Source organism: Amblyraja radiata, chromosome 1 (assembly GCF_010909765.2).
Source record: "Amblyraja radiata isolate CabotCenter1 chromosome 1, sAmbRad1.1.pri, whole genome shotgun sequence".
In the NCBI taxonomy this organism is placed as follows: domain Eukaryota; kingdom Metazoa; phylum Chordata; class Chondrichthyes; order Rajiformes; family Rajidae; genus Amblyraja; species Amblyraja radiata.
Window position 1 is genome coordinate 27,776,608 of NC_045956.1, and position 24,926 is coordinate 27,801,533.

At 45.6% G+C, this 24,926-nt stretch overlaps 1 protein-coding gene across 1 annotated transcript in view; it reads left to right on the forward strand.

The window, feature by feature from the left end:
* LOC116971871 overlaps positions 1 to 21,011 on the forward strand; it is a 44,614-nt gene extending 23,603 nt beyond the window's left edge. Inside the window, exons 2-3 of the mRNA XM_033019049.1 lie at positions 13,238 to 13,399; positions 19,644 to 21,011. Of these exons, the coding sequence (XP_032874940.1) occupies positions 13,238 to 13,399; positions 19,644 to 20,597 (1,116 nt within the window). The 3' untranslated portion in view covers positions 20,598 to 21,011. The remainder of the gene's footprint in view (positions 1 to 13,237; positions 13,400 to 19,643) is intronic.
* The last annotated feature ends 3,915 nt before the right edge of the window (positions 21,012 to 24,926 follow it).

The window sequence follows — 24,926 nt, forward strand, 5'->3', positions numbered from 1 at the left end:
TGGTGCTCCAGTTTCTGCGCTCTCCGTCCAGATCACGGGACCCACCAGACCCCAGCTGTCACACTTCCTCACCACGCGCTGGCCCCTCAGTTCCTACATTCCCTGACACCGGGCGGCACGGTGGCGCAGCGGTAGAGTTGCTGACTTACAACGCTTGCAGCGCCGGAGACCAGGTTCAATCCCAGCTACGGGTGCGCTGTCTGTACAGAGATTGTACGTTCTCCCCGTGACCTGCGTGGCTTTTCTCCGAGATCTTCGGTTTCCACCCACACGTACAGGCTTGTAGGTAAATTGGCTTGGTAAATGTAAAAATTGTCACTAGCGTGTGTAGGAGAGTGTTAATAAGTGGGGATCGCTGGTCGGTGCGGATCCGGTGGGCTGAAGGGCCTGTTTCCGTCCTGTATCGCTAAACTGAACTAAACTAAACTCGACGGGTCCATGTTTCCCGCACTACTTGACTACGCAACAGGCCCCAAGTACCGGACCCACCATCCTCTTGCCTAGATTGTAGTTCCCACACTCCTCATCCACTGACCTGGGTCATGTTTCATGAGCTCTCCCCCATTTGGCCCCCGATCCCCATTCTCCTTGAAACTCACTCAGTTTTATTCCGATTAGCCACTTTAAATTTACTGAATTAACTGCAATTTTGCCATATAACTCCCTTAGAAGAAAGTGAATTAAAAGTATGTTGCATTATAAATAAAATAACATCCGCTAATCCAGAAAATCTCTTAGTCCACCACCAGCAACGCCAGATTAGTACATTTTCACTGTTATAAAATTGTGCAGAATCAACATGGATTTATGAAAGAAAAACTCTGTCTCACTGTAGGAGGGAACACTCACTAATCTGTGGAAGTTTCTTAATGATGTGACGAGTGGAATAGCTGTGTGCGACCTTGCGTATATGGACTTCAGTAGATGTTAGAAACATAGACAATAGGTGCAGGAGTAGGCCATTCGGCCCTTTGAGCCAGCACCACCATTCAATGTGATCATGGCTGATCATCCTAAATCAGTACCCCGTTCCTGCTTTCTCCCTATATCCCTTGATTCTATTAGCCAGAAGAGCTATGTCCAAACTCTCTCTTGCAAACATCGTTTAATAAGATCGCACACAGGAGGTTGATCAACCAGGTTAGACATGAGAAATTTAGGGTAATATATTGACTTAGATTGAGGTCGAGGTAATGGAAAGAAAGCAAAGAGTGGAAATAAACAGGCAGACTTCTAAATTAGGCACACAAAAATGCTGGAGAAACTCAGCGGGTGCAGCAGCATCTATGGAGCGAAGGAAATAGGTGACGTTTCGGGGCGAAACCCTTCTTCAGATTGCAGACTTGTTGGCAAGGCAGACTTGTTGGCAAGGAACCACAGTACCCTAGTTATTCATGGAATACATCAAAGACGCGTCCGAGGGGTCCGTATCGTACGTCCAAGTTTACTAATGCTGGAAAATTAGATGGGATTGCGTGAAGGGCAGAGGCAAGGAGATATGGACAAATGGTGTGCATGTGTATGAGCATGGCAGACAAAGTATACGTTTGGGAAAATGTGAAGGGAAAAGAAAAAGATCGATTTTTATCTGAGTATACGCCTCATCCACAAGTCACTGAAAGCCAATACGCACAGAAGGTTGTGGAGTCATGGATATTTTTAAGGCAGAGATAGACAGACGCACGTGCGCGTGCACACACGCGCACACACACACTTGCGTGCACGCGCGCGCACACACACACAAGCACGCGCACGCGCGCAGACCACTCACACACATGCGCACAAATGCACGCGCACACACACACATGCACACACACACACATGCACGTGCGCACACACACACACGCGCGCACACACACACGTGCACACACACACACCATGCACACACACACACACGTGCACACACACACAAGCGCATGCACACACACGCGCACACACGCCCCCACCTCCACTGCCACCTTCTCCCCCAGAGTCGTCGACATGCTTCACCTTGTAAAATGACGGCAACTGCGCGGAAACATAGAAACATCGAAACATAAATGCAGGAATAGACCATTCAGCCCTTCGAGCCAGCACCGCCATTCAAAATGATTATGGCTGATCATCCAAAATCAGTATCCCATTGCTGTTTTCTCTTCATATCCTTTGATTCCATTAGCCCTAAGAGCTACATTCAACTCTCTCTTGAAAACATCCAGTGAATTGCCCTCCACTGCCTTCTGTGGCAGAGAATTCCACAGATTCATAACTCTCTGCCAGTTCATAGCAAAAGGATTTGAGTATAGGAGCAGGGAGGTTCTACTGCAGTTGTACAGGGTCTTGGTGAGACCACACCTGGAGTATTGCGTACAGTTTTGGTCTCCAAATCTGAGGAAGGACATTATTGCCATAGAGAGAGTGCAGAGAAGGTTCACCAGACTGATTCCTGGGATGTCAGGACTGTCTTATGAAGAAAGACTGGATAGACTTGGTTTATACTCTCTAGAATTTAGGAGATTGAGAGGGGATCTTATAGAAACTTACAAAATTCTTAAGGGGTTGGACAGGCTAGATGCAGGAAGATTGCTCCCGATGTTGGGGAAGTCCAGGACAAGGGGTCACAGCTTAAGGATAAGGGGGAAATCCTTTAAAACCGAGATGAGAAGAACTTTTTTCACACAGAGAGTGGTGAATCTCTGGAACTCTCTGCCACAGAGGGTAGTCGAGGCCAGTTCATTGGCTATATTTAAGAGGGAGTTAGATGTGGCCCTTGTGGCTAAGGGGATCAGAGGGTATGGAGAGAAGGCAGGTACGGGATACTGAGTTGGATGATCAGCCATGATCATATTGAATGGCGGTGCAGGCTCGAAGGGCCGAATGGCCTACTCCTGCACCTAATTTCTATGTTTCTATGTTTCTATGTTTCTCTGGGTGAAAAGGTTTTTCCTCATCTCAGCCCCAAATGGCCTACCCCTTGTTCTTAAACTGTGACCCCCTGGTTCTGGACTCCCCCAACATGGGGAACATTGTTCCTGCATCTAGTCTGTCCAATCCCTTAAGAATTGTACATGAAGAAGGAGGTGGACGTGGAATTATTGGCAGTGGAGGGAGGAGTGGAGAGACCGACGATCGATAGGGAGAAGCCGCAGCTGGTGAGAGGGGAGGGCGGCTCTGTCAGTGGCGGCAGCCTGAAGAAAGCGCTGCTAACCAGAGGCTACAACCTGAGCCGCAACCATGGCCGTGTTAATCAGAGCATGAGGTGGGTGAAGAAGGGCTCGCTGGTGCAGCCCAGCAGCAGCGGCTACTGACTTTAAGGTGAAATGAGACAAAGTGCTGGAGTAACTTAACAGCCTGAAGAAGTGGACCATCCCAATGTTCAAGAAGCAGTTAGACAGGTACATGGCTAGGACAGGTTTGGAGGGATATGGACTAAACACGGGCAGGTGGGACCAGTGTAGCTGGGACATGTTGGTCAGTGTGGGCAAGTTGGGCCGAAGGGCCTGTTTTCTAACTGTATCACTCTATGACTCTAAGGGTTTCAACACCATCTATCCATGTTCTCCAGAGATGCTGCCTGACCCCCTGAGTTACTTCAGCATATAGTATATGGTAATATAGTGTAGAGTAAATACAGTAAATAATATAGTATACAGTAAACCCTCATTATAATGGACCATAGGTGACAGGGAATGGTGTTCATTATTGGCGATTATCTGTTATAAATGAGTAAGGCATTATCATTGTATGTATTTGAAAAAAAGAACTGCAGATGATGGTTAGTGGACAAAAGGGCACAAAGTGCCGGAGTAACTCAGCAGACTGAAGAAGGGCTCCAACCATGTCACCTATCCAAGTTCTCCATAGATGCTGTCTGACCCTCTGAGTTACTCCAGCACCTTGAGTCCTTTTGTCTCTTAACCATCATCTGTGTGTAGTAGGATAGTGTTAATATATGGGGGTCGCTCGTCGGTGCGGACTCGTTGGGCTGAAGGGCCTGTTTCCGCTCTGTGATGTATTCAAGAGAGTTAGATATAGCTCTTAGGAATCAAGGGATATGGGGAGAAAGCAGGGACAGGGCACTGATTTTGGATGATGACCCATGATCATATTGAATGGCGGTGCTGGCTCAAAGGGCTGAATGGCCTACCCCTGCACCTATTGTCTATGTTTCTGTGTTTCTCTGTTACCAACGCAAGAAGGACAGAACTCGACCACAAGTGTGTGCTTGGGTTGGGTCAGGATTGCAGATTCACATGTGATCAAGATGGTCATGTGCAAAAAATCTATCCAGATCAGGAAAAAAAACAGCACCATCTCTCATGAAAAGGGAATGAGAGACTGCCATAATCACGGCAATGTTCACAGAGTCACAGTAATACATAACATGGAAACCAGGCCATTCGGTCCACAATGTCCATGCTGACCAGGATCACTTCCAAATTAATCTCACACCCTGATCCCATCATCCTGAAACTTGATCAGCGATCCCCACTCATTAACACTATCCTACACACACTAGGGACAATTTTACATTTACACCAAGCCAATTAACCTACAAACCTGTACGTCTTTGGAGCGTAGGAGGAAACCGAAGATCTCGGAGAAAACCCACGCAGGTCACGGGGAGAACGTACAAACTCTGTACATACAAGCACCCGTGGTCAGGATTGAACCCAGGTCTCTGCACTGTAAGGCCAAAAGTAGCTGGGTGAACACCAAGAAGGTGATAATTGCTCGTTTCTGACCTTCCCTCCAGTCTAGTTTCAGTAAAACCACCGACTCAAGCACTTGAAAAGACTAAAGTTTATTTTACCAAAAGCGCATCGTAGATCAAACACTGTATCTACTATCCCCATCGTGGGTTTGATCCCTGCTTCCGTCTATTCAAACCCTCTAGGCCTCGCGTAAGACAGAGACACTCCAGAAGTTCTCCAGGACATCGACCACGAACCTCGTCATCACCGTTTTTATATGCCCCGCGAACTCAAGGGCCGAACCACACAGGGGATTGTCTTACAATTACCCAATAACAGATATCGATTATCCCCATACATAACTGACGTTTCCCTAACCCAATAATACAACAGCTCAATACATTGTATTGCTAACGAACTACAGGGTGAAGTCAACTATTGAAACATGTAAGGTACACAAAAATGCTGGAGAAACTCAACGGGCGCAGCAGCATCTATGGAGCGAAGGAGATAGGCAATGTTTCGGGCTGAAACCCTTCTTCAGACTGGTGGAGGGTGGGGGGGGGGGGAGGGTGAAGGCGGGGAGAAGAAAGGAAAAAGGAGGAGGAGGAGCCCAAGGGCTGAGGGAGAGGTAGGAAGGGGAGGAGACAGCAAGGCCTAACAGAATTGTGAGAATTCAACTGTCTGAAGAAGGGTTTCGGCCCGAAACGTCACCTATTTCCTTCGCTCCATAGATGCTGCTGCACCCGCTGAGTTTCTCCAGCATTTTTGTGTACCTGTGAGAATTCAATGTTCATCCAACCAGGATGCAGACTCCCCAAGCGGAATATGAGGTGCTGATCCTCCAATTTCCGGTGTTGCTCACTCTGGCCTATTGAAATATGTACCCTGATTTACAGGGTTTCCAGACGAAGCTTAACACTCCATCCAATAAACATCCAGCAGAGTCCGATTCTGCAACGTTATCTAGATCTGCAACACTATCTAGTTTGAAATCACCCAATCCATTCTATGCATTTGGAATCAGATTGACAAGGCTAGCAGGTTCCCAACCTTTTGCATATATCGAAGCTCCAGACTCTCTGGCACCTCTCGCAGCCTGTCCCAGCTCTGCAGAAATCATTCCCAATCTGACCAAATCTCCCAACAAGCCCTGAAATTTAGCCCCATTTTAGAAGTCCTGACTGGTCCAATTTAGCCAGGATTAACCAAGGCACACATCCAAATTAATCCCACATCCAGCACAATGGCTCACGGCCTTCAATGCCTAGACAATGCTAGTCGAAAAACTTCTTAAATGTTGTCAGTAACTCTGCTTCCCTCATTCTCTCAGGCAGTTTATTCCTGGTGCTCTGTGGGTGGAAAAGTTCCCCTTCAGATTTGCTATCACCCTTTTTCCTGCCCTACCTAATATGCCTCGTAAATTTATATACCTGTACCTCAATTATGCCTCGTAAATTTATATTCCTCAATTTTGTCCCCCTTGAGATCCTTCTCTCCAGAGGAAACAGACTTTAACCTCTCTTGTGTCTCCTAATCATTGAAATACTAGGGGCGGCACAGTGGCGCAGCGCTAGAGTTGCCGCCTTACAGCGAATGCAGCGCCAGAGACCCGGGTTCGATCCCGACTACGGGTGCTGTCTGTACGGAGTTTGTACATTCTCCCCGTGACCTGCATGGGTTTTCCCCGAGATCTCCGGTTTCCTCCCACATTCCAAAGACGTACAGGTTTGTAGGTTAATCGGCTTGGTATAAATATAAAAATTGTCCCTAGTGGGTGTAAGATAGTGTTAGTGTGCGGGGATCATTGGTCGGCGCGGACCCGGTGGGCCGAAGGGCCTGTTTCCATGCTATATCTTTAAACTAATCTAAACATGGGGACTCGAACTGACTGTGATACTTCAGCTGAGATCCATCCAATTTTTATAAATCTGAAGTATAACCTCTTGCGCTTGTATTGAATAACCCAGTGATGTTAGATGCACAGAGTCCTTTACAGAGGAGTAGGGGAATCAAAGACCAGATGACATAGGTTTAGGGTGAGAGGAGAAAGGTATAATAGGAATCCGAGGAGGAATTTATTCACAGATTGAGTGATGGATATATGATACAAATTGCCAGAGGAGGTAGTTGAGGTATACATTGTATCAACATTTAAAAAAACATTTGGACTGTTACATGGATAGGAAATGATTAGAGAGATATGGGCCAAACACAGGCAGGTGGGACTAGTGTAGATGAGGCATCTTGGTCGGCATAGGTAAGTTGGGCCAAAGGGCCTGTTTCCATGCTGTATCACTGTAACCCGACCAAAGAGCCTGTCCCACATCGGCTATTCTAAGGCGACTGCAGGCGACTGTCATAGTCGTAGCAGGTCGCCGAAAAACCGGTGTCTGGACCCCCCTTCGACATAAAATTTTAAATAGAATCATCACAAGCAAAACAAACAAAAGTCGGCACTGGCGACAGCCTATGTCACCAGGCGACAACCTACGACAGCACCTACATCAGGAGAAGTCAAGCTACGCTCATTGGCGTCAAACCCACATGTTGAAAATCCAGCAGCGACCAGAAAGACGCTACGACTCTTTGTGTGACTGAGGAGACGACTCACGACCATACAGGCGACACCACGGCGACCATGTGGTGACAGTCTAGTCACCTGTAGTCGCCTAAAAAATAGCCTAAGTGGGACAGGTCCTTAATGAAGGCCAACGGTCCATATGCCCTTAAAACTATTTGCTACCTGCACAGCCAGCTTCAAGGGTCATTGGTCTCAAATACCAAGGTCCCTCTGCTGCTCATGGCATATGTAGTAACCTCATTAGCACTCCCAAATTGCAACTCGTTGCATTTTAGTTTAGTTTAGAGGCACAACACAGACCCTCAGCCCACTGCGTCCGCACCGACCAGCGATCCACGCTCATTAATACTTCCCTACACACTCTAGGGAAAATATTATATTTATACAATTATACCAAGCCGATTAACCTGTGAACCTGCATGTCTTTGTAGTGTGGGAGGAAATCGAAGATCTCAGAGAAAACCCACGCAGATCACGGGGAGAACGTACAAACTCCGTACAGACACCATTGGTAAGCCCATTTCACCAACACTTTAGTCTCCCCTGAAGCCTGATCACCTTCCACACCATCAATAACATCACCAATTTTTGTGTCTTCCACGAGCTTACTGACCATGCCTCCTCCGTCTACATCAAAAATCATTCTCAAATATTACAGGCAACAAAAAATCCCAGCACCAATCCTTGTGGAACCGGAGCTGCAGCTGATGAACTCAGGATCATCCGGAAGCCAAGGGAGCCACAGATAGGAGCTTTAGTGAGGTGCAGAAAGTAGCTGGGTGACCACAAAGAAGGGTAAAGGAAGGCGGAAGAGAAAGCAAAGAAAAGGGGAACCATTCTTGCCATCCGCTGGTCCTCTGGCACCTTATTTGTGTCCATCAAAGATGTCAGCCAGAACCAAAGAAACATTTTTCCTTGCTCCCACAATAGCATGGGTTAAATCCCATCCAGTCCTGGGGATTTATCCACCTTTAATTCTACGAAGACCGGTATTACCATGCTGCCCAAGAAAAGCAGCAAACATAATCAAAGTCTTGTCCCACCCCGGTTATTCCTCTTCTCCACGCTCCCACCAGGCAGAAGATATAGAAGCTTGAAAGTGTGCATCACCACACTCGAGAACAGATTCTTCCTCTCTGATATTAAGCTTTGCAATGGTCCTTCAGAAGCTGGGGTACTGTGCAATTCATCTCCACCCCATTGTGAACATTGGACGTAGTCGACTAACTGATGCGCTACAATGCTGAGAATAATACTCTGCACTCTGTATCGTCCTCTTTCATCTACCTATTGCATGAGTGTGATGTTGTATTTGTGCATAGCATTACCTGATCTGAATGGATAGCACACAAAACTACATACAGGTATTTCACTGTATCTTGGTACACATGACATTAATAAACCTAAACCGATTAGGATTTCCCTTTGCTGTATCCTCCAAATAGTAAATCCATTTTCTTTGCGAATACAGGTGAAACGTGTTTGTTTAGGATAGTTTTAGATGTCCCAATGTGCCTTTCTCTTTACCTCGTCACTCTTTTCTCCTTTAATACTGCTTTCAGTGATATTTTTTAACCCAACTTCATCTTCCCAAGATTGTCAGGTTGGGCATGGAAAAAAATCTCAAGCTTGATGCCCACGCAGATCTCTATTGCACAAGACTTTGGAGAGAGTGCACCTGATAGGTCTTAAGGGCCTGTCCCACTTAGGCTATATTTAGGTGACTGTCGGCGATTGTCATAGTGTAGCAGGTTGCTGAAAAACCGGCGACTGGATCTCCCTTTGACATAAAATTTGAAATAGAATCATTACTTTAACAACAAATAAAACCCGGTCAGCACCGGCGACAACCTACGTCACCTGGCGACAACCTACGTTACCGTGGCAACAACTACGACAACACCTAAGTCAGGAGAAGTCAAGCTACGTACATTGGTGTCAAACCCACTGTCGCCGATTGCCTCCGACAAATTTTGAAAATTCAGCGGCAACCAGTAAGGCGCTACGACACTTTGGGCGACTGAGGATACTACTCCTGACCATACAGGCGACACCCTAGCCGCCTGTAGTCGCTTACAAAATAGCCTAAGTGGGACAGATCCTTTACTTGGTGCTTGAAAGTCAATTGGCACCTGATGCCATCCATTAGGAAGTTGGGCGCAGTGTTCATGAGTGTTATTTCACTCTAGACGAGCTGTCACATTTCTGGTGACGTTGGTGCACAGGATGATTAAATAGATTTAAGGGCAGCACGGTGGTGCAGCGGCAGAGTTGCTGCTCTACAGCGCCTGCAGCGCCGGAGACCCGGGTTCGATCCCGACTACGGGTGCTGTCTGTACGGAGTTTCTATGTTCTCCCCGTGACCCGCGTGGGTTTTCTCTGGGATCTTCGGTTTCCTCCCACACTCCAAAGACGTACAGGTCTGTAGATTAATTGGCCTGATATAAGTGTAAATTGTCCCACATGTGTGTTAGTGTGTGGGGATCATTGGTCGGTGCGGACTCAGTGGGCCGAAGGGCCTGTTTACGCGCTGTATCTCTGAACTAAACTAAATAAACAAAACTAAAGATAAGCCTGCAGCTTGTTATAGCCTGTTATTGTTAGAAACTGGAGGAATAATGTGTAACCTGTCAGCTTTAACTTCCAAGAGAATTAGAAGACATCAATTATACCGGTGCCCAAGAAGAGTAAGGTGACGTGCCTCAATGACTATCGACCAGTAGCACTAACGCCGGTGGTGATGAAGTGCTTTGAGAGGTTGATCATGGAGCAAATCAACTCCTACATCGACAAAAACCTGGACCCACTGCAGTTCGCATACCGCCACAACAGATCAACGGTGGATGCGATCTCGCTGGCCCTCCACTCCGCACTGGACCACTTGGACAACAAAAACTCATATGTCAGGCTGTTATTCATTGATTACAGCTCGGCATTTAACACAATCATCCCCTCCAAACTGGTTACCAAACTCGCAGAACTTGGTCTCTGCGCATCCCTCTGCAACTGGATCCTCGACTTCCTCGTCCACAGACCACAGTCTGTTCGTATTGGTGGAAATGTGTCAGCCTCAATAACAATCAGCACGGGAGCACCTCAAGGCTGCGTGCTCAGCCCCCTGCTGTACTCACTCTATACCCATGACTGCGTAGCGAACCACAGTGCGAACTCCATCATCAAGTTCGCTGACGACACCACTATTGTGGGGCGTATCACTGATGGGGATGAGTCAGAGTACAGAAGAGAGATCGAGCAACTGTCCATATGGTGCCAGCGCAATAACCTGGCCCTCAACACCAGCAAAACCAAGGAACTGATTGTGGACTTTGGAAGGAGTAGGAGGGGGACCCACAGCCCCATTTATATCAACGGGTCGATGGTTGAAAGGGTCAAGAACTTCAAATTCCTGGGGGTGCACATCTCTGAAGATCTCTCCTGGTCCGAGAACACTAACGCAATTATCAAAAAAGCTCATCAGCGCCTCTACTTCCTGAGAAGATTACGGAGAGTCGGATTGTCCAGGAAGACTCTCTCTAACTTCTACAGGTGCACAGTCGAGAGCATGCTGACCGGTTGCATCGTGGCTTGGTTCGGAAATTTGAGCGCCCTGGAGAGGAAAAGACTACAAAAAGTCGTAAACACTGCCCAGTCCATCATCGGCTCTGACCTTCCTTCCATCGAGGGGATTTATCGCAGTCGCTGCCTCAAAAAGGCTGGCAGTATCATCAAAGACCCTCACCATCCTGGCCACACACTCATCTCCCTGCTACCTTCAGGTAGAAGGTACAGGAGCCTGAAGACTGCAACAACCAGGTTCAGGAATAGCTACTTCCCCTCAGCCGTCAGGCTATTAAACCTGGCTCGGACAAAACTCTGATTATTAGCAACCACTTACTGTTATTTGCACTACCAGTTTATTTATTCATGTGTGTATATATTTATATCATGGTATATGGACACATTTATCTGTTTTGTAGTAAATGCCTACTATTTTCTGTGTGCTTAAGCAAAGCAAGAATTTTATTGTCCTATACAGGGACACATGACAATAAACTCACTTGAACTTGAACTTGAACTTGAATTAAAGGGTCCTGAGTAAGACAATGAAACATTGGTATTTGCAGGTATCTGCTGGAATTTTCAACAATCACCACTACTATTGCCGATTATTATCACATGTACCGAGGTACAGTGAGGAGCATTTGCTTGTGTGCTATCCAATTAAATCATTTCATGCTATCTAGGAGTACAACCAAGCCATGCAGAAGTGCATAAAGGACCTGTCCCACTTACGTGTCCTTGGCACACAAATTACACGACCTCGTGGTCGCGTTAAGGCGCACGGGCATCGTATGGCCGCGCGGGGCCGGTCCCACTGAGAAGCGCGGAGGGGTATGTAGTTGTGCGCGACATCGTGCGGGGCTCCGAAATTTTTGTAGCGAACAAAATCTTCGCGCACCAACGGCCTGTTGCGGAACTGACGGCCAAAGTGGGACAGGCCCAAGACCCTGGTGCAACACAACATCTCAACTCCAACAGCAGCAGAAGCAGGCAAACGATCGCCGAACTCGGCCTGGGGCTCACGGCCGTTGCGGTTCGGATCGGCCCCCACTTCTACTCCCAGAACGGGGCCAAGAAAATTGAAGATAGACGCAAAATGCTGGAGTAACTCAGCGGGACCTGCAGCATCTCTGGAGAGAAGGAATGGGTGACGTTTCGGGTCAAGACCCTTCTTTCAGACTGACGAAGGGTCTCGACACGAAACATCACCCATTACTTCCCTCCAGAGATGCTGCCGGTCCCGTTGAGTTACTCCTGCATTTTGTGTCCATCTTCAACTGACGTCACGCGCTCCAGACGGCTGTGCGGGCGCATTAAATTGTGTGCTACCTTCGCGGGACCGTCGCGTAATTAGCGTGCCAAGGACACGTAAGTTGGACAGGGGCTTTAGCTTGTGGACAAAGAAAAATATCAGTGCAGAATATCGGTTTCCAGCATTGTAGCAGTTACAGTTCCAGAGAAAAAGTCATATGTCCACAATGAAGGTCAGTTGGAAAATTGGGAATACCCCCTAACCAATGGAAGGACCGTTCAATGGTCTGATAACAGAGGGGAAGAAGCTGTTCCTGAATCTGGTGGTGTGTGCCTTCAAGCTTTTGTATCTTCTACCCGACAGGAGATGGAAAAAGATTGAATGGTTGGCATGAAAAAGGTCCTTGATTATGTTGGCTGCTTTCACCAGGCAGCATGAAGTGTAGACGGAGTCAATGGTGGAGAGCTTATTCTGTGTGATTGGCTCGGCTACAGTGTAAATCCTGGCCAAAACAGAGCTAAAATAAAGCAAATGATTTATGCATCTACAAGGCCTGTTAGTATTTTTCTGTAAGAAGCCTCAAGCTGTGAGCTGGCGCCAGGAAGTCTAGGTCCCAGATCAATGCATCAGATAAGGTGAGGTCCAGATGTCCTCCCAATTCATAGAATGTATGAGGACTGCAGAGAAACTCTGAGGTGTTGTAGGTGCATTTTTTTCGATTGGATTGCTGCAAAGTGATTGTAAATAATGTTAATAATGTTGCAGGACAGTTACACTGCTGTTTGATGATTGGCTGAAGTGTAAAGCCCTGGCTGAATTATTTGTACTACCAGGGTAAATGTTGTATTATGCAGTTAATCTGACTACTTTCCAGAAGCTTCTGTAGAAACATTGTATTGGGACTCTTTGTAATTGGGTTGGGGGACTCGATTCTCCAACTCTGGGCAAGAAAATCTGTGCATCTACCCACAATCTATTCCTCTCATGATTTTGTACACCGCTATAAGATCACCCCTCACACTCCTGTGCTCCTGTGGAATAGAGACCCAGCCTACTCAACCTCTCCCTATAGCTCAGACCCTTTAGTCCTGGCAACATCCTCGTAAATCTTCTCTGATTTTGGGAAAATTATTTAATGCATTTATTTTGTCTTTCTTTTAATTGTAGGTGCCTGTGACTGGACAACTAAATGGTACTAATGGAGTAGAAGATGATTCCAATCCTCTTCAGCCATACTTAATAGTGGCCATTGCCTTGCTGGTGATAGTTCTGTTGGTGTGTTTTGCAGCAGTCATTGGAGTAGCTCTCATCTATTTTAAACTGAGTCAGGTACTTACACTTTACAAATTAACATGCACGCTGCATGGTAAAAAATGCAAAATAAAGATTTGCTTGTCCATTCTGTGGTTGTAGAAAGGGGCATTCTAAAAAGCACTCCAGCATTTTGTGTCTCTTTTCGGTGTAAACCAGCATCTACAATTCCTGTGTGTAAGAAAGAACTGCAGATGCTGGTTTAAATCGAAGGTAGGCACAAAATGCTGGAGTAACTCAGCGGGTGAGGCAGCATCTTAGGAGAGATGAAATGAAGTCTGAACCAGACCCTCAGTCTGAAGAAGGGTCTCGACCCGAAACATCGGCCATTCCTTATGCTACCTCACCCGCTGAGTTACTCCAGCAATTTGTGTCTATCTGCAGTTCCTTCCTATTCTCTCAGGCCACCCCTTTATTTCAATAGATTATTATTATCGGGGAGTTCAGCACCGTCATCCTGCCTGGACACTATATCCCGGGACAACCTTACCTGATAAAAATCTGTGGGCAAGAGTTTCATATCCACGCCAGTTCAATTGAAAATGTGATGTTTGATTTTACATCTTGTAGATTACAATTAAAACACAAAGTACGTGTGCCATAACTCCAGGATAAGCGCTCAATTAAGAAAACCAAGCTCAACGCCAAAGTATAGAATCATATGAAATTCTTAAGGGATTGGACAGGCTAGATGCAGGAAAAATGTTCTCCATGTTGGCGGTGTACAGAACTAGGGATCACTGTTTAAGAATAAGGGGTAGGCCATTTAGAACTGAGATGAGGAAAAACCTTTTCACCCAGAGAGTTGTGAATCTGAGGAATTCTCTGCCACAGAAGGCAGTGGAGGCCAATTCACTGGATGTTTTCAAGAGAGAGTTAGATTTAGCTCTTAGGGCTAACAGAATCAAGGGATATGGGGAGAAAGCAGGAACGGGGTACTGATATTGGATGATCAGTCATATTGAATGGCGGTGCTGGCTCGAAGGGTCGAATGGCCTACTCCTGCACCTATTTTCTATGTTTCTATTGTCTGTTGTTTAACTATCTAACTGAATATACCACTTATGCTAAGGACAATAACTAAGTCCATATGTGCCAAACAGCTACCTACATGTTAACTACCTCAGTAAAAAAGAAAAATTATGTAGATGCCAGCATATCATTGGGGTTATCAAGTGGGCACCTCCCTTCACTGGTGTTTCATTGAGTCAGGCCCACAACACCTCCGGAAGCCTCAACAGTTGATTCTGGTGTTCTAGAACAACCTGCCTCAATACCTGCTCCCACCACCTGTGCTACTGTTTATGTTATTCTAGCGTAAAAGTATAAAAAAATATCCCACAATGTTTGAATTTGTAAAAATTCTATTTGAATTTTTATTGTGAGTGAGACAACTTTATATTCTAACCTGCTGGCTCAGTTTATCCAAAGTCTAATCCATTATATTGGGCCTGAAATACTGAAAAACCCTCTCCTAAATCATTGGAATGTAATGATTCATTTTACATTATTCGCATAATTTATATAATGTGAATTATTATTAATTACAATAAACTAATTGTAATTAATATTCATCACATCTGCTGGCTTTCACTTCCAATACTTAAAGGATAATGAACAGCCAAAGAAGTTAGCACGGTGGTGCAGCGGTAGAGTTGCTGCCTTACAGCACCAGAGACCCAGGTTCGATCCTGACTACAGGTGCTGTCTGTACGGAGTTTGTACGTTCTCCCCGTGACCTGCTCGGGTTTTCTCCGGGATCTCCGGTTTCCTCCCACACTCCAAAGATGTACAGGTTTGTAAGTTAATTGGCTTGGTATAAGTGTAAATCGTCCCTAGTGTGTGTAGAATAGCGTTAGTGTGCGGGGAACGATGGATGGCGCCAACTCGGTGGGCCGAAGAGCCTGTTTCCGTGCTGTATCTCTAAACTAAAGTAAAAAAGTCCTTGTGAATGTTGGTGCAAATCACATATGTATGAAAAAGGATGAGGTCCTGCAAAATGATTATCGGGAGTCAGCCTAAAAGGTGGTGATCTTCGGAAAACATCTGGTACGACATTCTAGTGAGGGTCGGAACAGGAAGATAGGACAGATAAATGTGTGGCTGAGGAACTGGCACAGGGGGCAGTGATTCAGACCTTTGGACCATTGGGATCTCTTCTGAGGATGAGGTGTCCTGTACAGAAGGGATGGGTTGACCTTGAGCTGGAGGGGAACCAATATCCTTGCAGGCAGGTTTGCTGGGTGGGTTTAAACTAGATTGGTAGAGGAGTGAGATCCAATGCAGGACTGAGACGGGTGAGAAGCTTGAAGTCACTATGGATGGTGATGAAAGAAATTTCCATGTAGCGAATAGGCAAGAACATAGGAGGGTGTGAGGAAGGACAGTTGGTTTGAATTGCACATTTTAATGCGAGAGGCCTGATAAGTAAGGTGGATGGACTCAGAGCGTGGATAGGAACGTGTGACTGGGATATCACACGTACCCATTGTGGAAACCTAGCTAAGAAAGGGAGAGGGTTGGCAGCTTAATGTTCCAGGGTACATGTGCTACAGGAGAGATAGAGAGGTGAGGGTATAACAGGAGCCGATGTTGCTTTGTTGATTAAGCAGTAATCTGAGATGACATTTCTGAAGGACTGCTCAGGGAGGTTATATGAGTGGAGGTGAGTAATAAAAAGGGGATGATCTCCTTGTTGGGAGTGTACTACAGGCCTCCAAATAGTCAACAGGAATTGGAAGAGTGAATATGCCAGGAGATTGCAGGCAATATCGACTGGGAATATCAGAATATATATATATATATATATATATATATATATATATTTTTTTTTTAATCAACTTGATTGTAATATTGATAAATGTATTGTGATTTTATGTCCTGTAAGGTGTCCTTGGTTGTCCAGAAAGGCGCCAGCAAATAAAATGCATTATTATTATTATTATTATCATGGTGCCAAGCTCGTAGACGGGGTAGAATTTGTCGTATGTGTTCAGGCAAGTTTCTCCGGAAATATGGAGAGTGCCCTACATGGGAGAGGACAAACCTTGATCTACTATTTGGAAACTGGGAAGGGCAAGTGACCTGAAGTGTCCGTGAGTGAGTCTTTTGGGACCAGCGACCACTGTTCTAGTCTGAAGAAGGGGCTCAACCCGAAAGGTCACCCATTCCTTCTCTCCAGAGATGCTGCCTGTCCCGCTGAGTTGCTCCATCTATCTTCTATTAGCTTTAAGATAGTTATGGATAAAGACAGGGAGGGCCCACAAGTTAAAATTCCAAATTTGGGCAAGGCCGACTTTGATGGTATTGGACAGGAACTTGTTCGAGTTAATTGGAGTAAGTTGTCTGCGGGCAAAGGAACACCCGGAAAGCGGGATGGTTTTAAAAGTGTGACGACAAGAGTTGAGGGCATGCATGTTCCAGCAAGGTATTTGATAAGCTTCCAGATGGTAGGACGCTCTGGAAGGATAGATTGTATGGGATCCAGGGAGAGCTAGCCGACTGGATCGAGAATTGGCTTCATGGAAGGAAGCAGAGGGCGAAGGTGGAAGATTAAGGGTCGCACGGTGGCACAGATGTAGAGTTTCTGCCTTACAGCTAATGCAGTGCCGGCGACCCGGGTTCGATCCCGACTACAGGTGTTGTGTACGCAGTTTGTACGCTCCCCTCGTGATCTGCGTGGGTTTCCTGTGAAAGCTCCGGTTTCCTCCCACACTCCGAAGACGTAAAGGTTTGTAGGTTAATTGGCTTGGTATAGATGTAAAATTGTCCCTAGTGTGTGTAGGATAGTGTTAATATGCGGGGATCGCTGGTCGGTGTGGACTCGGTGGGCTGAAGGGCCTGTTTCCATGCTGTATCGCTAAACTGAACTAAATTCAACTAAATTATTGGATCGGAGACCTGTGACTAGTGGTGTGCCTCAGGGATCGGAGCTTAGCCCAGAGCTAAGAATGTATAAGGGATGATTAGCAAGTTTGCAGTTGACACTACAGTGGGTGGTATCGTAGATAGTGAAGATGGTTATCAAAAATTACAGAACGATCTTGATCAGTTAGTTGGTCAAGTGGGCTGAAGAATGGTTAATTGAATTTAATGCAGATAAGGGCAAGGTGTTGCATTTTGGGAAGTCAAACCAGGTTAGGACTTTCACAGTGAATGGCGGGCTCTAGGCAGTGTCGTAGAGCAGAGGGATCTAGAAGTGCACACACAATAGTTCCTTGAATGCGGTATCACAGGTAGATAGGGTGGTCAAGAAGGCTATTGGCACATTGACCTTCACTGGTTAGGGTGTTGTGAATAGAAGTTGTGTTACAGTTGTACAAAACATTAGTGAGGCCACATTTGTAGTATTGTGTTCAGTATTATAGCCCTGTCCCACGGTGCGAGTTCATTCAAGTGCTCTCCCGAGTTTTTAAAAATTCAAACTCGTGGTAAGCACGGCGAATGAACGTAGCGGGTACGTCGGAGCTCGGGGACATCTCTTAGCGGCTCGTAACACTAACGGCAGGTATTCGGGAAGACTCGCTAATGACAGGTAAGCACGGGAAGACTCGTGAAGATTTTTCAACACGTTGAAAAATGTCCACGAGAGCCCCGAGTACCGATGAGTGGCCATTACCGTAAATGTCCGAGTTCGAATCAGGGCAAACTCGGGAGAACTCTTGGAATGAACTCGTACCGTGGGACAGGGTTATTAGTCACCCAGCTATAGTAACGGTGGAAAGTGTGCAGAGAAGATTTATTTGCCAGGAGTTGAAGGCCTGAAGGGCTTGAAGGACTGAGCTATAGGGAGAGGTTGGGTAGACTAGAACTTTATTCATGCAGCACAGATGGATGATGCATGATCTTACAGAGGTGTATAAGATCATGAGGGGAATAGATAGGGTAAATGCACAGAGTTTTTAACCCAGAAAAGAGGAATCAAGAACAGAGGACATTGGCTTAAGTTGAGAGAAGTAAGATTTAATAGGAACCTAAGGGACAGTTTTTTTTCACACAGAGGGCAGTGGGTATATGGAATAAGCTGTCAGAGGAGATAGTTGTGGCAAAAATAGTACCGAGCAGCACAATGGCGCAGCAGTAGAATTGCTGCCTTACAACACCTGAGACCCAGGTTCAATCCTGACTCTGGGTGCTGTCTGTATAAAGTATGCATGTTCTTCCTATGACCGCGTGGGTTTTCTCTGGATGTTCGGGATTTCTCCCACATTTCAAAGACATGCAGGTTTGTAGGTCAATTGGCTTCTGTAACTTGTCCCTAGTGTGTAGGATAGAATTAGTATATGACCGATCGTTGGTCGGCGTGGACTCAGTGGGCCGAAGGGCCTGTTTCCACACTGTGTATCTAAAGTAAGCCTAAACATTTAAAAGACATTCAAACAGGTACATGGATAGGAAAGGTTGAGATGGATATGGACCAAATGCGGGCAGCCGAGACTAGCTTAGCTGAGGCATCTTGGTCGGCTTGTGCGAGTTGGGCCGAAAGGCCTGTTTCCATGCTGTGTGACTCTATGATAGGGCTTGCACTGCTGTCAAAGAATGAGGAATCAGAGAATCAGTGCTGGTCGGGGGATCAAGTGAGACATGCTAGACTTACCACAAGTACAGGAAAAGCAAATGCCTGCAGCCAATGAAAAACTGAGATAAAAACACCAAGTGTTGGAAATATTTGACATTTGATTCGTTTCCATTTAATGCCCCTTCATCAGATGCTGCCTGGCCTATTTTGTATTTCTAGGTTTTTTCTGGGTTTGTCTCACCTAAAATGCAGGTGAACCGTCTCTGAAGTGTTAAATATCTGATGCATGGTCTGTAATGCTGGATGATGCATTTTTTGATCAAAAGAAAGGAAGAGAGTTGCAGGGGAGGGTATTTACGTCGAACCCAGACAATAATATCAACTCTTCAAGAGGCTGAATTTGTACTGGTGCAGATGACTAAACCATGGCAATGTGACAATTCCACATCCTGCCCCATGTAAATGAGAAAAGTGTATAGAATAATGGAAAATGGGTGGAGGCATAGGCCATTCAGCCCTTCGAGCCAGCATCGCCATTTAATATGATCGTGGCTGATCATCCAAAATCAGTACCCCATTCCTGCCTTCTCCCCACATCCCATATGAATGAATAGGGAAAATCATTGATGTCACTTTAAATTATCTTCTAAAATAAACATATGCCATTGCCACCAAATAACTCTCTTCTCTCTTGCTTAATTTCCGCATAAGCTCTGATTTAAAAAAATGCATTTCCTGTTCCAGATCCAGAAAATGCTGTCTGAAAAAGATGATGAGACTTACGCACAAATTGGCACACATCTAACTCCTTTGGCACAGAAACTAAGGAAGGACCAGGACTCGGTTAGCACCAGTGGAAACGTGAAGGGAAATAACGGCATTGTGGAAACTGGCAGTGAACATGGCATGGAAAGGATGATAACCAAGTGTCCTTACCACAATCTTCCTGATGGAATGGTCCGAGCCCTCTCACTGGAGTTTCCCAATGAAGCAACACTTGACATGGATTCGGCGAGACATGCCAACGGGGTCAGAGGGAATAGCCAGTTGACATTGAATATTTCCAAATGTTCCTCGCCACTTTCCCACAACAATGCTTCCAGGAATTGTTCTCAGAGAGAGCTGAGCAATTCCCAGAGGAACATCCTTCCACAGACCAAAGAATCGCCAACATGTATCCATGCTCCAAACAAAAACTCCATAGTTACCCAAACTGACCAGAAAGCTACAAAACAGCCCACGTCCCGGCCAGCAGCAAGCATCCCAGAGCCGCCATCTCCCGACTCCAGTAGCTACGCCATTTATGATGTGCCACGGCCCTGCCTGTGCTCTTCAATATGCCATGATGTCTCCTGGCCTACTCCAGCTTCAGACTTCCAGCACAACCCTTTGAAGCGCTCTTTAAGTGAAATTGGCCCGGCTGCCTTTGAAATACCCCTAGAAATGGTCCAGGAGAACAAGTACGCAGTGCCGAGACCTGTGACTTATCCGAGCCATAAAAACTACGAAACGGAATTTAAAGATCTGGAGAAATCATCGTCCAAGGACTCAGGTGTGCTTTCCTATGTGGATTCCCAATTGCTGGATTTGATTCCCGAGGGGAACAAGTCTCATATTGACTCAAAAAATAATCTAGAGACCAAACAAAGACGGGTGGCTGACAAGGAATCCATTGAAGATAAAATTGTATTTATTTAACTTAATTGTTAGCTAAGAATCTTGAACGTACAGAAAATAAGCCATCTACGTGTCAATTTCAAAGGGAAGGTTTACCCTGTACACTTTCATACAGCATTAATGAAAGCAGCATGTGTGATTAATTAGCAGGCCAAAATACAATGATTTCATTTGCACATTTAATTTATTGCTGTCCATAAGTTTAACATTCTAATGTTAATTACGTGAAGGTGAACCAGTTGACCAATTTTTATTCTGTAAGGGTGATCGAAGTCAATTGCAAATAGAAATCTCTGCAACTAGTAATAATTGCTTCTGTAAAAACAGGAAAAATACAGTGCATATTGCATAACTGCGGCGGTGCGACTCACGTTGCAGCGGCCCCCTACAGCCTATCTGTCTTTTTTTTAAATATTTTGTCTAGTTAAATGTAGTTGTCCGTGTTTTTTATAATACAGTTTTTAACTGTGTATATGTGGGGGGCGGGGGAGGGGGAGGGAAAAACTTTTTTAAATTTTCCTTGTCGGGTCTCCGTTGTCGTATGGGCCTAGTATCGTGGAGCGGCCTTCAACCGGAATGATCTGGGGGCTCCAGTCGCGGAGCCTGCGGAGCTGCGGACTACTCACCATTGTGTGGCTGGCCGGCCTCGGAGCGTGGGGTGCGGTGATGGCTCGCTGCTGCGGTCCGACTCCGGAGCTCAGAGGCTCCAGCTGCAGACCGGTGGACTGGGACATCGGGAGCTCGCGGGCCCGGATGGGAGACCGCTTTTCGGAGCTCCCGCAACGCAACTTCGCCAGCCCGTGTCGCGGGGTTGGAACGACCCGGAGCGGAGCCGTACATCGCCCGGCACAGCTTTAATGGCCGCGGGACATTCCAGCGCCCGCCGGGGGCTCCAACTTGTGACTTTTGGGCCTGGAGCAGGGCCGTACATCGCCCGGCGCGGCCTTAAATGGCCGTGGGACTTACCATTGCCTGCCTGGGGCTTCGACATCGGGAGAGAAATGGTGCAGGGGAGAGAAAAGACTGCCTTCCATCACAGTGAGGAGGAGATTCACTGTGATGGATGTTTGTGTAAATTGAATTGTTTGTATGTCTTGTAGGAATTGACTTTGTTTGTATGGCTGTGGAAACGGAGTTTCGTTTGAGCCTCACTGAGGTTCAAATGACATGGAATAAATATTGTATTGTATTATTGTATATTGTATACCTTGGAGAGAATTCGAAGCATTGATCCAACGACATGCAAAAATAATAACACTAGTCGCAAGTACTGATTGCAATAGCAGAAGAAAACTATTCCAGAGCAAAACAATCGTACATTTTTTATTTAAGAAGGAATTGCAAATGCTGGAAAATCGAAGGTAGACAAAAGTGCTGGAGAAACTCAGCGGGTGTGGCAGCATCTATGGAGCGAAGGAAATAGGCAACGTTTCGAGCCGAAACCCTTCTTCAGACCAAAGATCTTTGCTTCAGACTGATGTAGGGTGGGGGGGGGGGGGCAGGAAGAAGAAAGGAAGAGAAGGAGCTAGAGGGCTGAGGGAGAGCTGAGAGAGAGCTCTCCCTCAGCCCTCCGGCTCCTCCTCTTCCTTTCTTCTCCCCGCCCCCACCCACCCTATTTCAGTCTGAAGAAGGGTTTCGGACCGAAACGTTGCCTATTTCCTTTGCTCCATAGATGCTGAGTTTCTCCAGCACTTTTGTCTACCGTACATTTTTTATTTATGTTTCATCATTAGCAGTCCACAAATCTCAATTAATCAAATCGCATAATCAAATTATTAACATTGGAATTCTGAGCATCACGTTTTGGAAGCATGTAAAGCCTTTGTTGAATATGCTGAGAAGGTTTTCCAGAACTGGACAGTTCAGCTAATTGGAGCCAAAGAAAATCCAGGGGTTTACTTCGCCTGGGCGGAGCAGGTTAATTTCAGTTTAGTTTGCTGTCACATGTATTGAGGTACAGTGAAACACTGTTGTTGTGTGCTATCCAGTCGGCGGAAAGACAATACATGATTACAATCGAGCATTTCATTGTGGTTGTTTGTAATCAGGTTTCCAGTTGCAGGAATGAACGCAAAATAAACTGCAATGCTGGAATCTTGTGCAAAACGCAAATTGCTGAAGAAAGTTTCCCGATTCAAAACAATATCTGTCCTTTCCCCTCCACAGATGCTTCCCGGCCCACTGGGTTCCTCCAGCCCTTTGTGTTTTGTTCCATTTTCGGGAAGATCAATAAGTGAAGGACACAGAAATGAGAAAGTGAGGGAAAACAGTAAATGCTGAGAGCTATCTATTCATATTAAGCTGTCAAGATGGAGCGACAGTAGTGCTGCTACCTTACAGCACTCGAGACTCAGGTTCAATCTTGACCACGGGTGCAGTCTTGGGGTGATGTTCTCCCCCATGACCGCATGTGTTTTCTCCAGTTGCTCCGGTTTCCTCCCACAATCCAAAGGCGTACAGGTTTGTAGGTTAATTGGCATGGTATAAATGTAAAATTGTGTTCGTGTGTGGGTATCGCTGGTTGGCCTGTTTCCACGCTGTATCTCTAAACTAAACTAAACTAAACTAAACTATCTGTAACACATTGGGTGAGAGTTTGCTGGGAGCCTCTGACCTTGACATTTAAATGCACGGGGTCATCTACACGTCTGATCAACCAGGTACCTTTCTTACAAGCAGAAGTGTAATGTGGAGCTGAATGAGACAATCCCAGGTGGGGCAAGAAATGGAGGCCAACATTCAGGCAAGCCATAAGGAAAATGTTTGTAGGAGCATCTTAGGATCAGGAAGAGGACAACCCAGAGTAGGGTAGGTCTAAACATCCCTTTGGGACCGAGTGTAGCCTGACCACTCTGTCCCTGTCATCATCACGTTTGGACGATAAGATAAGAATTCGTTAGTCATGACATAAACTGCAGTGAAATAAATGTTAAGATATTTAGATATTAATTTTTATTTGCTCCATTCTTGAGAATAAGGGATGTATAAATACTTTATTGTCACATGTGTCTAGTCACAGTGAAATTCTTTGCTTGCAAACCCAAGGTATGCAAATAGTCACCACATAAAGGGCGCTGACAAAGATACAGAGTATCTGTTTGTTAACCCCCCCCCCCCCCCCCCCCCCCCTCATGTCGGTCCCACCACACCGGTTCCTCCATTGTTCTTCCCCCTCCCTTGATCCTGCTTTCTCTGTTAAATACCAAAGATCCTTTGATACTATTTTTTTTTAATGTCAGTTTCCCTGGTGACCTAAGCGATATGTATCTTTCATTCAACATCCTTAAAAATAGATTAATTGGCCATTAATTTAATTGCAGTTCATGTGATCTTGACCCAGGACAAATCGTTGACACATTGTCCATGCTAATGTAATGATCACACTTCAAAAATATGTTATAGATGTAAGCCATTGGGATACCCAGCAGTTGCGAAATGTTCTCTAGAATGACGAGGTCTTTTATGTTTTGGTTTCAAGACATACAGTATTTTTGTTAGCTATTCTTCATTTTAATTTCACTGCAAAATTTCAAGCATGATTCTTTCCTTCTGATTCAATAAAGAGATGTAAGTTTTTTTTAAATATATATATATATTTTGCATTTAGACCATTTTCTATTCAAATGTATCCTGCTCCCATTTCAGAAGATACACAACATTATTTGTTGCCCAACCTAAGTCCACTGTTCCATATCATTTGTCAATATATATATATATAAATTACGTGGAATTTGTATGTGTAAAATGTGCCTTGGCATATTGTGCATAATTGTATCTGTGTAAAAGTATGCATTTAAAAAAATTAAACATTTTTTAAGTTTTTCATCACTTTTTCTGCTTTCCTCAGCAATCTGTGTGAACCATCATAAGGTCATAAGTGATAGCAAAATTAGGCGATTCGGCCCAACACGTCTACTCCGCCATTCAATCATGGCTGATCTATCTCTCCTTCCTAACTCCATTCTCCTGCCTTCTCCCCACAACCTCTGACACCCATACTAATCAAGTATCTATCTATCTCTGCTTTGAAAATATTAATTGACGGCCTCCACAGCCTTCTGTGGCAAAGATTTCCACAGATTCCCCACCCTCTGACTAAAGAAATTCCTCCTCTCCTTCTTAAAGGAACATCCTTTAATTCTGAGGCTATGAACTCTGGTCCTAGACTCCCCCACTAGTGGAAACATCCTCTCCATATTCACTCTATCCAGGCCTTTCACTATTCTGTACGTTTCAATGAGGTTCCCCCTCATCTAACTCCAGCGAGTACAGGCCCAGTGCCGTCAAAAGCTCATCATATGTTAACCCACTCATTTCTGGGAACACTCTGGCCCCTCTCCAGAGTCAGCA